The sequence below is a fragment of the Gossypium hirsutum genome, chromosome A03, assembly GCF_007990345.1.
Source record: "Gossypium hirsutum isolate 1008001.06 chromosome A03, Gossypium_hirsutum_v2.1, whole genome shotgun sequence".
Taxonomy (NCBI): Eukaryota; Viridiplantae; Streptophyta; class Magnoliopsida; order Malvales; family Malvaceae; genus Gossypium; species Gossypium hirsutum.
In genome coordinates this window covers 30,288,968-30,302,117 of record NC_053426.1, presented here as the reverse complement: position 1 = coordinate 30,302,117, position 13,150 = coordinate 30,288,968, and the positions used below count along the sequence as shown (strand labels likewise).

The following is a 13,150-nucleotide window of genomic DNA, read 5'->3' as shown; positions in this document are numbered from 1 at the left end:
ACCTGATTTGTTCCTCGTACATGGATCCGTGGTTGATGATTGCCGGAATAATTTTTTCGCTGTGCCACAGGGCGTATCGGTAAAACTTTGGTTCCTAATTTTCATGGCTTAGAGTTTGAAAGTCCTTACTTACATATTAAAGATTTTGATGAAGTGTCACACCCTAGATTTTATTTATTTATGTACGCTAGTTTATTTCACAAGGGAATTAATGGTCTACTGGTTAAGTCTGTTATTTGTTTCCATAATGTTCCAAGTTCAAGCTCTCAAAATAAAATCTTTTAATTAATTTTATTTTTCACAATTTTGAGCTAGTGTTAACACTCTTGCCATCCAACACATATTGCCATACAAAGGAAGATTATTTTCTTGATTACAAGGTCAACTTTCCAAAGTTCTCCCCTTTTCGCTCCCATGATACACTTTTGGTGCCATTATCCCCTAAACTTGCCAAAACCTCTTCCTTGCCTTACCTTGGCCGACCATTGAACCTAGACACTCCACTCCCTATTTCATTTTTATTTTCTCCCATTTTTCTCTCCTCTTCTCCTTTAGCTGCACCACCACTTTGCTTTTCCATTCTTCTATTCTTTTCTTCCTTTTACCACCTTATAAGTCTTGTTTTTCTCATTTCTCTTCCATTCAGCCACCATACAAGGCCATTGCACCTCCACCACCCCACCACTTCTCCTTCGTCGCCGCCGTCATTGTTGCACCGCCATCGGCCACCACAAAAGTTCTCCAATTTTCTCCTTTTATTCTTCTCTTTTTGAAACTCATCTTTGTAATCCCTCAATTATGCTTTTTATTTATTAAAATTTTGTAACACCCCAAGCCTGACCTAGACGATATGGCCGAATCTATGATGCCACATTGGAGTGAGTTTTGAAAAGCGTAGTTTTAATGGAAAAGTCCATTTGTGTTAAAACCTCGTATGTATTCTTTAAGAGAAGTTAACTTCTTCATTTGTTAATTTATCGATTTGATTAGAAAAACATGACCCATACTAAATCGTTATAACGCTTTAAAAACATTGTTCGTTGCGGACGCTTTTAAAACAAGTTGTGTAGCTTGGTAGTTGAAAATCATTTACTTTTTAGAAAACCCGTGTCCTACTACTAACAGGTATAGGTCAAATTAAATAAATCCCCAAATAAAAATAAAAACTTAAAATTGCCTTATTAAATAAAATTTACCCAAATAAAACTACTTTTACCAAAAATCCAAAACGAAACATAAACAGTGGTGTGGCCATCTCGGAGTCCCTCGCAGCACCGACCCGCCTAAGGATTACCTAAACAGATAGGCAGACAAGGTGAGTTTATGAAAACTCAGTGTGTAATCCAAATTTATCAAACAGTCAAACATACAATGTTGAACAGTCTAGGCCTAAGCCCATATCAGGTACAATACCAGTGTGGCCTTAGCTCAATACAGTAACAGTATTAGTGTGGGCCTTAGCCCACTTCAATACAGTATCAGAAATGCATACAAAGATCCTACCCATCCATCCTCTACACTCCACTCCGTCCAGCCCTACACTCCACGTGGGGATAAAACTGACCCACTCATCCCTACACTCTAAAATATAGTATCGGTTGCGTCACTAACAGTATTTGCTGCAGAGCTGCTAGTAATAGGCTTATGGCCTTTCAGTACACTTCCTCCAATATCATATGTCCCACCCCATGTAATGCAACATAATATAAATGTACATATATAAATAAGATGGCATGCTCAAACATTCATATATCATATAGGGGTATTTTCGCCATTTACCGCATAGGGGTATAACAATCATAATATAAATTAGGGTCTAGGTGTATTTACCGACCCAATAGTAGGTTCACAGTCGTCTCGTGTGACCCGTGCAACCTTAACAATTTAACTGCAAAAATGGGCCCAAGCCCACAATACGGCCCATGTGGGCCCACACACATCTATGGCCCAATAAGCCCAAAAATAGCCTTGGCCGTGTAGACAACACAGCTGGCCCAATAATCTTTACACATCTGAGCGGTTTACCGGTGTGGGGCCCACACAACCCATTTTGGCCCAACGTAGCCCAAAACCCACGAGATCGCTCATGTGGTCTCTGCAATCACGAGCATGCGAGCACTTGCGTGGCATCGATGGTAACAGTTTTTTGACTTTTGCCAAATAACGAATGAAACAATGTGATTACACACCTGTTGCGAAAATGCGCTTGTTGACCCACAAGTTCGAAACCTATCATAATCAGAACTTCGGTTAGACACTTGTCAAACAAACTACAAGGAACCCTAACCAACACTTGTTTACAACTTTACCTCTCACCCACCTTCTTTTATCACCCAAGCACCGTTGCAAATAATCGCTCCCAATTCTTAGAGACTACTGTATCCCAAACATCACTCATAAAACTATTACCATACACACAATCCATTAACCAAGTGTATATTATCTTACCAAAAGTTTAGACTAAGGGTGAGGGACAACAGTATTCGACCAACACCCAAAGCACCCCTAAATTCTGAGGCAAAAGATGAAACAATCTCACTCCCTAGAAGAAACCGTCAAAAAGAAGAGTTATTAAGCAAAGGTTATTCCAGCCCATACGAAAGAGGGACGAAGAGAAACAAAGTGATATAGTAGAGAAAAGGAACTTTGCACCTAACCCATAATTGATAGATCAAGGATCCACTACGAAAGCCGAACACAAATGGGGTAGTGAGAGATGCAAAGAGATTCGACTTTAAGAGAAGAGGTATATAGCTAACAATGAGGAGAATGGTACCAGCTCAGAACCAAAAGAATAAGAGTTAGCAAAGACTCAGTAAGGCTAAGGAGGTAGAAGAAGAGGAAGGAAATATTCGGCTAATGACCCAAGGAGAAACTAAAAGTTGGTAACCGATTGAGAGGGAGAGTGTGATGGTTCGGTAAAGGTGTAAAAAGTTAGGGAAAAGAGTAAGGGAGAAGAGGGAGTCGACTACTCAATGCTAGTTGGAGAGCAAACCACAATAGGCTAGTTTGAAGAATACCCGTACTGTCACAAGTACATTCGACTACCAAGCAACCACTAAGCAAACGAGTAGAAAGAAAATGAAGATGCAACAGAGGAAAAAATTACTATCTAAAATGAGAGCAACTAGATCACACACTTTCGGCACTAGGAGTAAAAGTATGGCCGAATGGCTAGGTATCCCAATTCAACCAAAAGGTTGAGAAGCATCCCATTTCGGCACTACAACTCCACTCTTTTCAAATGCCTTATTTTTCTCCTCCAAATCCTCCCCATATCACTCAACTGACAACTCCCTTATCCAATCCCACGATTCTCTCCTCAAATTCGGCTATTCACTCCCCACTCAACTGCTACATCATTAGAGTTTCAATCAATCCCAACTTCCTACCTTGCACGAGCAGCAAAATAGAACTCCTTAGTGCACAGAAGGGCTCAAACTCAAGACCCTTAAGCATCCCAACACGCCACTTACCAATTGGCTAGCAAGCTTTTTATGACACATCATTCCCACATTTATTTAAAGAGATCACTAACAGAAGACAGGGTTCATTCAAGCCAAAATTAAAAATTTTACACAATCCAAGACTTGAACTTAGGACCTCTCCCATACTCCTCAGGACACTCAACCACTGAAGCAAGCATACATTTATGCAACACAACACACAAAAATAAATACCTAAATTTTGGGGCATTACAACTCTACCCCCTAAAAGAAAATTTCGGCCACGAAATTTACCTGGTCAAAACAGATGGGGGCATTGCTATGCATCGCCTCCTCGGGTACCCACCTGGCTTCCTCAGAACTATCACTACACCATAGCACCTTAACCAATGGAACCGACTTTCTCCTCAGAACTTTTATATCACAGTCTAAAATCTGAACCGGCTCTTCTCCAAAGGTCAAATCTGGTCTAACCTCAATCTTCTTAGTCGAGATGATGTGCGTAGGATTAGAGTGAAATCGCCTCAACATAGAGACGTGGAACATATTATGAATTCGGTCCAACTCTGGAGGTAACTCCAGTTGATAGGCAACAAGGCCCACGCGCTTCAAAATATGGTATGACCCAATGAACCTAGGGCTTAGCTTGCCCTTTCGACCAAGCCTCAGTACTTTCTTCCATGGCGAGACCTTAAGAAACACCAAGTCCCCCACCGAATACTCAATCTCCTTACGCTTTAAATCCACATATGACTTATGCCTATCAGACGTTGCCTTCAGTCGATCCTGAATCAACCTCACTTTATCCTCGATACTTGAAATCAACTTAGGGCCAAGAACATGCCGCTCACCCAACTTAGTCCAACAAGTAGGAGTACAACACTTACGACCATATAATGCCTCGTAAGGTGCCATACGTATGCTAGACTGGTAGCTATTGTTGTATGCAAACTCTACCAAAGGTAAATAATCCTCCCAACTGCCTCTGAAGTCAATCACACAACTCCTTAACATGTCTTCCAGTATCTGGATCACCCTCTATGACTGACCGTCTGTCTGTGGATGGAACGCAGTACTGAAGTCCAACCTTGTACCCAATGCCTTGTGTAACTTCTTCCAAAATCGAGATGTGAAGCGAGGATCTCTATCGGATATGATAGAAACTGGTACCCCATGCAGTCTCACAATTTCAGACACATACAGCTTAGCCAACTTCTGCAACGAGTAATCAGTACATACAGGTATAAAATGGGCAGGCTTGGTCAACCTATCCACGATGACCCACACTGAATCCTTCCTAGAAGGCATTAGGGGTAGCCCACTAGCAAAGTCCATAGTTACTCTCTCCCACTTCCAAAGCGGAATCTTAACTGGCTGAAGCAACCCTGATGCTCTGCCTTAACCTGCTGACAAGTCAGACATTTACTCACAAAATTAGTAACTTCATGCTTAAGTCCTGGCCACCAATATAACTCCCGAAGGTCTCGGTACATCTTATTCCTGCCAGGATGCATGGTGTAAGGACTACTATGTGCCTCTTGCAGTATAGATTACCTCAAATCAGTATCTTCTAGTACATAGACTCTCCAACGAAAATAAAGTACCCTTTTGCTATCCAGCCTAAAATCTGAAGTTTCCCCATTCTTTATCTGTCAGAAAAGAGAACCCAGTGACTCATCCTCCAACTGCTTACCTTTAATTTATTCAATCCACCTCGGTTTAACTTGAAGTTCGACTAATAAACTACCATCATCGAATAAGCTGAGACAAGCAAACATCGCCCTCAAATCAGCAATAGCCCTGCGGCTTATGCATCAGCTACCACATTAGCCTTACCAGGGTGACATTCAATCGAACAGTCATAATCCTTAAGCAGCTCTATCCATCTACGCTGCCTAAGGTTTAACTCTTTCTGAGTGAGGAGATACTTAAGGCTCTTGTGATCCGTGTAAATGATATACTTCTCACCATATAAGTAATGCCTCCAAATCTTCAGTGCGAAAACCACCGCAGCCAACTCCAATTCATGTGTTGGGTAGTTCGCTTCATGCATCTTAAGCCGACGAGACGCATACACCACTAACTTACCCTCTTGCATCAGTACACATCCTAAGCCAACATATGATGCATCGCTATTGACAGTGAATTCCTTTACAGATTCTGGCTATATTAAGACAGCAGCCTCAGTCAGAACTTTCTTAAGTTTCTCAAAACCTTCCTGCTGCTTGTAAGTCTAGTTAAACGGTGCCCCTTTATGCAACAACTTAGTCAGAGGTGCAGCAATCAACGAAAACCCCTCCACAAATCGTCTATAATACCCTGCCAGACCCAGAAAACTTTGAATCTTAGACACTAACTTGGGTTGTTTCTAATCTAGAATAGCTTCAATTTCTCGAGGATCAATCCTAATCTCCTCAGCCGATACCACGTGACCTAAAAAATTTACCTCACATAGCCAGAATTTACACTTGCTGAATTTAGCATACAATTACTTCTCCCTCAAAATTTGCAGAACAACCTAAAGATATGCATCGTGTTCCTCCTCAGTCCTCGAATACACCAAAATTTCATCTATAAACACCACTACGAACCGATCCAGATAGGGCTGGAACACTCGGTTCATCAAATCCATAAAAGCTACTAGTACGTTCGTTAGTCCAAATGACATCACTAGGAACTCGTAATGACCATAACGAGTCCTAAATGTTGTCTTGTAAACATTTGTTCCCTTGACCCTCAGTTGATGGTACCCCGATCGGAGATCAATCTTAGAGAAAACTGAAGCTCCTCGAAACTAATCAAATAGATCTTCTATCCTCAGTAAGGGATACTTGTTCTTGATAGACAATTTATTCAGTTGCCGATAGTCGATGCACAGTCGCATAATTCCATCCTTCTTCTTCACAAATAAAATCGATGCTCCCCACAGAGACACACTAGGGCGGATGAACCCTCGATCCAATAACTCTTGAATTTGAGCCTTAAGCTGTACAAGCTCTTTCGGTGCCATTCTATAAGAGGCAATAGACACTGGAGCCGTACCAGGCAAGAGCTCTATCCCAAACTCAACTTCACGGTTAGGAGGTAACCCCGGTAACTTATTAGGAAAACATCCGAAAAATCCTTAAATGTTCTAATATCTTTCACAGATGAAACCTTAGAACCAGAAGCACTGACATAGGCTAGATATGCCTCGCAAACCTTATGAACCAACTTCTCAGCTCTAAGTGCAGAAATCACATTTGAGAGATAATTCTGATGCTCCCCAATCACAACTTCCTCCTCACCCTCCGTAGCTTTTAGTACTACCTGCTTAGCAACACAATCCAAATTCGCTTGTTGCTTAACTAGCCAATCCATACCCAGTATCAAGTCAAATTCTCCAAAAGGGAGTTCCATAAGATCAACCAAAAAGGTCCTTCCTTGCACCTCTAAAGGTACCTCCTTAAGCAGTTTATTTACTCTCACAAACTGCCCTAATGGACTTAACACAGTAACCTCGCTCGTAGTGTTCTCATACATCACACCCAAAGTCTCAGACATAGTGCATGCTATATAAGAGTGCATAGACCTAACTTCAATCAATGCAGTGTAAGGTACATGATGAACAAGGAACATACCCATAATAACATCTGGGGCGTCTCCGTCCTCTTGGTGACGTGTAGCATAAACAGTGCCGGCTGTCTATGCTCAGTATAACCAGCACCCCTGCCTGGTTCTCCACAACCACGACCCATACCATTACCACCTCTAGCCTGACCACGACCTTTCGGTGGCTACTAAAAACATCTCTGCGGTTGAACAGTACCCCTACCAGTAGCTTGCATCTGATCGGGCCTCTGTGGTCAATCCCTAATATGGTGCTCCATACATCCACACCTCAAACAAGCCCCTATCCAAATCCAGCACTCGTCCTGATGGCGTTTCCCATAGACAGTACAAAGCTGCAACCCAAAAGTAGAAACAGGGGGCCAACCCTGATCGGCCCATAAACTCTAGCGTTTTTCTTAGGCCTCAAAGCTGAACTTGAGTGCTCCCAAACCCTCTTGTTCTTTCCCCTGTCCAACTCACGATTCTGGCGCTCAACGCGTTTCACATACTCGGCGATCTCTGCCTTTTCCACTAACACGACAAAATCTCACTCCCTCCGTGGAGCTATCAAAACTCGTAGACCATCCCTGAGGCCATCCTCAAAATGCACGCAATGCTCATACTCAGTTGCACCATGCCTCGCGCATAGCGGCTCAATCGTAAAACTTTTGCCTCATATTCAGCAACGGACTTATCCCCTCGGGTCAGATTCAGAAACTCCCTCCTACGGGCATCCATATAACTAGTGCCCACATATTTCCCTTAGAATGCATTCTTGAAAAACTCCTAAGTCAATCGATCAAGCTAAGTACCCTCTTTCACAGTAAGTCACCACTAATAGACTTTATCTCTCAACAACGACACTGTACCTTTTAGTTTCTGCTCTAGAGTGCAGTGAAGGTCATCCATGATCCTCTCTATGGCCTCTATCGTGGGGGAGAGTTGTGACAGCCCAAAATTGACCCTAGTCGGGAAGTGGTTTCGGGACCGCTAAACCGAGTCACCAAAATGTTTGAATGTGATATTTATTGTCTAGAATATGTAATTATGAATGTGTGAAAATTTCAAGCTTCGATTTAGTCGATTGCATGTGAATTTAGTCAATAGGACTTATGTGCGACATTTTTGAAATGTGATAGGTCGAAGCATAAGGACCTATTAGAGCATGAAATAAAAAGGGGGGACTTGCATGTCAAATTCCCCCCTAATTAGTAGTGGCCGGCCATGACAAGCATGGTAGACCAAGTGTGATGGGCAAGACATGTCATAGACATGTTGTGTTGGTGCATCATGGGTGGAAAAAAATAAAATAAGGAGCATGGGCATAAAATAATGAAAGGGAATATGATGAAAACAAAAAAAAGTGTGTAGTTGTTTCCCCCCCATTGCCGTGAGTTAAAGAAAAGAAAAGAGAAAATTTTGTTCATCCTTTTTCATCTTCATTTGGCCGAAAATTCAAAGGAAGGAGGAAGGAGTTCTTGCTTCATGTTTGGTTTGGAAGAGGATTAGGAGGAGGTTTGGCCATACTTGTATCTAGATCAAGGTATGTTTGAGGTTGTGCCTTGAGATTCATGCATGTTTTTAGTTGCTAGCTTGAGTTCTAATTAGCCCATGGTTCAAATCTTTGCTATGTCATGGGGATGATATTCGGCCTAGGTAGATTTTGTGTTAATGCCATTGCATGCTAAATGTGAAGCTTGTTAATGATGCATGTGATGGTGGATTGATGATTCTTGAATCTTCTTTTTAGCATTTTTGAGTGAGCACATATGTGCATTGGTTGCTAGATGGAGAAGAATCGGCTAGCAAGTTGTGTGCTAAGGCCGAATATAATTTTTGTATATTAATGAGTAATGCATGTGTTAGATTGATGGAAAGGGAGAGGATGCTTTACTAGTGTATATATGTGTGTATTAGCCAAGTTTTGAACTTGAAACAAAAGGGTGTTTAGTCAATACAAGTGACCATACTTGTAGAATGTATTAAGTGTTGAAATCGGCCCCAACATAGACATGCATATTCGGCCATAGGAAGGAGATTGGTGTTGCATGTATTCGATTAGAGGCCAGCATATTGATGCTTTTGTCTTGGCTTAGAAAATTCGGCCAAGGGGGAAAAATTAGCTAAAATGTTGAGTTTGATTCATGATTCCGTACATATGTGACTTTAATGTCTACTGTATAAAAATGGGCTAAGTGCCTTGTGTTCCTCTTTCCGATGCTCAAATGATTAAATCAATTTATTTGTTTAATTAAGCTCAAGAGCAAAGGGGAACTAAATCCGATAAAGGGAAGGAAAAAGTGGTCGAATAGCTATTGGAATCGTTCGACAACACCCGAGGTAAGTTCTTGAGTAAAAGAGCTTAAATTATGATTTGATTAGATCATGTTTTAAGCAAACCAAAATCATGCTCTTTGTGTGGCTATTGAGCCGAAATTGCAAGAATGATAAATGTCTTGTGTTTGAGTTTTACTAACGAAAACGAAATACGAATGTGCCATGATTTATTGTTAAATGTGCATGGTTATTTGAATGATGTCCGGGCTAAGTCCCGAAGGCTTTGTGCTAAGTGACCATATCCGGACTAAGATCCGAAGGCATTTGTGCGAGATACTAATTTCGGGCTAAGCCCGAAGGCATTTGTGCGAGTTACTAAATCCGGGTTAAGTCTCGAAGGCAATTGTGCGAGTTACTATAACCGGGCTATGTCCCGAAGGCATTTGAACGAGTAGCTATATCCGGTTAAATTTCGAAGGTACGTGATTCGGGAATGAATGATCTTGCTGTAAAAATTTCAGTAAATACTCTAGAAACATCCCAACATTGAGGTATGTTTCGTATGTGCTTGAATTTAGTTGAGCCCTTACAAATAAGTATTCGCTCAGTTGATAAACGAGCTACCGGCCTTTGGCTAAGTTGATCTTTTGTGTATGTACATAAGGGTTGGTAATGTGAAGCAAGTATGATATCGAAAATTTGTGCATATGAAATTATTCGTTTAGCTATATGAATGCTATACTTTTGCTGTGCTGGAATTCCTTGCTCAAAACTTACTAAGCATAAATTGCTTACTCCGTTTCTTTGATCCTCTATTTTATAGATTTTGGTTCTCCAGCTATCGGACTCGGGATTTTGAAGTCGAAGTCGCCCACACTATCAAAGCCCCCCCTTTTGGTACAATTTTGGTTGAACTTCGAAATGGCATGTATAGGACTACCCGTTTGTTGTGGGTCATGGACCCTTTGGACTTGTATAATTTTGGATAGCCATGCGAAAATGGCTTACATATGTTTGAGTGTAATGTTATAATCATTTGGTATGGATATGGTTATTGAGAGGTGTGGATAGGCTTGACAAGGATTGGCCATGGGAATGGTTAATCACTATCATAAATTGTGCTACTTATGCAAAAAGGGCTAGTTGAATCATGGAAACTATGAAATAGGTAAAGTCTACCTTAAAGGCAGATGCTGACAGCAGCAGTGATGTAGATTTGGAAATTCACTAAAAATAGTAGGAATGGAATTAAATAGTGACTAAATTATGTAAACGAACCTTGATGAATCTATTTTCATAGGAAAGTAACGAAACAATCATACGGACAGTATGTTAGGAGATATTCAGGTTCTTGTGAGACAGGGCCAGAACTGTTTCTGAATTTCCTGTTCCGACTTTGGAAATTCATTATAAATTAACCAGAGACAATTAGGAGTCAAGCCATATATGTATAGATTCCTCTCTGAGTCTATTTTCTATAGAAACAAACGGCATCAGTATTGAAGCCCTGTACAGGGAGATATCCAAGTCGTAATGCGCAAAGGCAGGGTAGTCGATCCCTGTAACATGGGAGACTTTGACTAATAAACTGTACTAATTGGCCCAACCAAAAATTCTAGAAAAAAATATGTAGATGGGCATATGAGTTTATTTTCAGGGAAAATTTACGGAACTGGATTCCGAGTTTCTGAACTAAAGATATGATTTCTAAAGCGACTATTACGCAGATTGGCAGTGTCTGGAAAATTTTTAAAGTTTGTTAACACCTCGTGTTCGACTCCGGTGACGGTCTCGGGTTCGGGGTGTTACATTTGATTGGTATCCGATCTACGGCTTAGTCGATTCTAGGACTACCGTAATGCGTTGGGTCTAGCTATACATGCCATTTTATGTGATTATTTGATAGTGTGGTGATTTCTGACATTTGCAAATGTGTTTATTTATAGTAATGGATCCCGATCCCGACCGAGCGGTAGCTGATGATCTTGAGAGTGTAGCGCCTGCTCCCGCACAAGGGACAGCGCCGGTGGACTCTCAACCTAATGCTAGTAACCCGAATGATGAAGCTAGACAAGCTTTCTATAGCGTGATGAATGATCGGTTCAACCAATACATTCGAACTAATACGGCTGTTCCACAACCTCCCTTCCCGACTAATACAACCCCCGCACCTACAATACCTCTGGTAACTGACCAAATAAGGTCAAATAAGCCCCCAGTTGACAGAATCCAAAACATGGGGCTACTGAATTTAAAGCTACGGATAGCGACGATGCCGAGCAAGCTGAATTTTGGTTGGACAACACTATCCGGGTACTCGATGAGCTATCTTGTACACCCGATGAATGCTTAAAGTGTACTATCTCCTTGCTACGTGATTCTGCCTACTATTGGTGGAGTACTCTGACTTCTGTTGTGCCCCGAGAGCAAGTAACTTGGGAGTTTTTCCAAACTGAGTTTCGGAAAAAGTATATCAGTCAGAGATTTGTTGATCAAAAACGGAAGGAATTTCTTGAGCTTAAGCAAGGTTCCATGTCGGTTACTGATTACGAGCGAAAATTTGTTAGACTTAGCAAATACGCTCGGGAATGTGTTTCGTCCGAGGCTATCATGTGTAAACGCTTCGAGGATGGGCTGAATGAAGATATAAAAATGTTCGTTGGCGTTCTTGAAATACGAGAGTTCGTAGTACTTGTCGAGCGAGCTTGTAAAGCCGAAGAGCTTAGAAAAGAAAAACAAAAAGTTGATGTGGGAATTGGAGAGTTTCGTAAAAGATCTTCGGGAAAGTCTCTTCAACAGGCATCGAAGAAATTTTGAGATGATGTGAGCTGGTCGAGAGGCACTTCGGGCCTTTTTAGACGAGATCATGATCGACCCCCTGTGGGTACACGAGGCACTTCGGTCGCCAGTGTTGGGAATGAACGTCGAGATAGAACGAAATGTCGATATTGCGGTAAATGGCATTCGGGGAGTTGTAGATTCCCTGACCGCTCCTGTTACAAGTGCGGATCAGTTGACCACTTCATTAAAGATTGCCCGAGGTTGTCTGAACAGAATGTAAATCAGAGTGGGAAACCGGGTGCTACCACTACTCGAGGTAAACCATCTGGAAATACGGGCAATGCTAGTGGTGGTCAGAGAGCATCTAGAGAAGCTACGACCAGATCCGAGGCTCGTGCGCCTGCTAGAGCTTATGCTATACGTGCCCGCGAGGATGCTTCTTCGCCTGATGTTATTACCGGTACTTTTACTCTCTTTGATACTAATGTAATTGCTTTGATTGACCCCGGTTCTACTCATTCCTACATATGTGAAACCTTAGCATCCAGTAAGACTTTACCTATTGAGTCTACTGAGTTCGTAATTCGGGTGTCAAATCCCTTGGGTCGTTACGTGCTTGTCGACAAAGTGTGTAAGAAATGTCCCCTAGTAATTCGAGGTTCCTGTTTTCCGGCGGACTTGATGCTTTTGCCGTTTAATGAATTTGATGTTATTCTCGGGTTGGATTGGTTGACCGTGCATGATGCGGTTGTGAATTGCAAAAGCAAGACGATTGAATTGAGGTGCGCAAATAACGAAGTAATCCGAGTTGAGTCTACGGACTTGGATGGGTTGCCAGCTGTAATATCCTCAATGTTGGCCCAGAAATATGTAAGAAAAGGGTGCGAAGTATACCTTGCATATGTACTTGATGACAAAGAATTAGAAAAGAAACCTGAATCTGTGCCGGTGGTTTGTGAATACCCGGATGTTTTTCCTGAAGAATTACCGGGTTTACCACCTGTTCGGGAGATAGAGTTTGGTATTGAGCTTGTACCTGGGACTACGCCGATTTC

At 41.7% G+C, this 13,150-nt stretch overlaps 1 protein-coding gene across 1 annotated transcript; it reads right to left on the bottom strand.

Moving 5' to 3' along the window:
• Positions 1 to 642: 642 nt before the first annotated feature.
• On the bottom strand, positions 643 to 4,781 carry LOC107887791 (uncharacterized). The gene is made up of 3 exons (XM_016812020.2): positions 4,632 to 4,781; positions 3,741 to 4,136; positions 643 to 765 (listed from the first exon to the last, which is right to left on the bottom strand). Exons 1-3 carry the CDS (start codon positions 4,779 to 4,781, stop codon positions 643 to 645), a joined length of 669 nt encoding a protein of 222 aa, XP_016667509.2.
• Positions 4,782 to 13,150: the final 8,369 nt, after the last annotated feature.